The sequence below is a fragment of the Uranotaenia lowii genome, chromosome 1 (assembly GCF_029784155.1).
Source record: "Uranotaenia lowii strain MFRU-FL chromosome 1, ASM2978415v1, whole genome shotgun sequence".
Lineage (NCBI taxonomy): Eukaryota > Metazoa > Arthropoda > Insecta > Diptera > Culicidae > Uranotaenia > Uranotaenia lowii.
The window spans coordinates 47,767,408-47,768,710 of record NC_073691.1 but is presented as its reverse complement, the minus strand read 5'-3'; the positions used below and the strand labels follow the sequence as shown (position 1 = coordinate 47,768,710).

The window sequence follows — 1,303 nt, the reverse complement described above, 5'->3', positions numbered from 1 at the left end:
ATGCGCAGTTCAAGAAGGAGTCGGGACTTGAGTAAGCCCACAAAGTGTTGTCGGACAAGTGGAATCGCGAATATCTGTGGTGTACTTCATGTACTATCATGTGCTAATTTTGAGATCGCCGTAGCAGTATAAAAGTTCTTACATAAAGTGGGTTTTAAGTGCGTCATCAAAAATTACGCCATTTTATTAAACTCCTTCAACAACAAGGGAGTGTAGTTGTGAGCGGCGTTAAGAAGGGGCGTTGAGAAGAAGAAATTGAGTTGTTCGGGCTGTCGACAGAGGACGATGCCAACAGTGACAGCTCAGGTGATGAAACTTTTGCTAATGACGCTTGCTCTGGAATGGATTTGTGGGTACCATATTTTCTCTGACGATCCGGGCGTGATACAAATTGGCTTAGGCCATAAATTACTCGTCAATGAAACGGTACCGCTGCACACGAAGCTATTGATCTCGTGTCACCTCAACGATGCTCTGTGGTATAAGAATGGGAAATTGTACACCTCTAAGGGCAAGCATGCCAAATCACTGAAATTCGACTCCATAGAAAAATCGGATGCCGGGTACTACTCGTGCAGGTCGAAGTTCAACGAGTGGTCCAACCTAACGCTTTTGGTGGTCGGCCAGCACGATATCGCGAATCTGAAAAAGGAAAGTCTTGTGGACAATCAGACAATAACTGTGAAGAAAGTCGGCGATAGCTACATGGATGATCCCAAAAAATCGTACAATAAGATGGAAATAGATCGGCTACAACCGGGGCTTCCATTTTTTACGAAACCCGAGCAAATGATCGCACAGCTGTTCAAACCTTCCGGAAATATGGTTCGTTTGAGATGTGCTGCCGATGGCAATCCCCTGCCAAACATTATCTGGACTAAGGACTATAAGAATATTTCCCGTGACATGGGCGTGGTGAAGTATGTCCGGTGGTCGATCGTGTTGGAAGATCTGGTTGTCAAGGATTCGGGAACCTACACCTGCAACGTATGCAACAGCTTCGGATGCATAAGCTTCACTACCAAGCTTATGGTCAAAGATCGTTTTCCTACCAGGCCGTACATAGAGGAAGGTTCTCTCACGAATATCACCGTTCTGGTCAATAGCACGGCCACATTCGAGTGCCGAACCATTTCCAAATTAGAGCCTCACATTGAGTGGGTGAAGTTCCACATCACAGATCCGATGCAACCCAAAATACCCGAAAACATTTCTATACTCGAGCGTAACTTTGACAATCCCGAAATACTGACAATCGAGAATGTGACCCACGCCGATGAAGGTTGGTATACGTGCATTGCGG

The 1,303-nt window shown here is 45.7% G+C and overlaps 1 protein-coding gene across 1 annotated transcript in view; it reads left to right on the top strand.

The window, feature by feature from the left end:
- Positions 1-285: 285 nt before the first annotated feature.
- The window catches only part of LOC129759801 (fibroblast growth factor receptor 3-like), a 1,743-nt gene continuing 725 nt past the window's right edge, over positions 286-1,303 (top strand). Inside the window, exon 1 of the mRNA XM_055757327.1 lies at positions 286-1,282. Within this exon, the coding sequence (XP_055613302.1) occupies positions 286-1,282 (997 nt within the window). The remainder of the gene's footprint in view (positions 1,283-1,303) is intronic.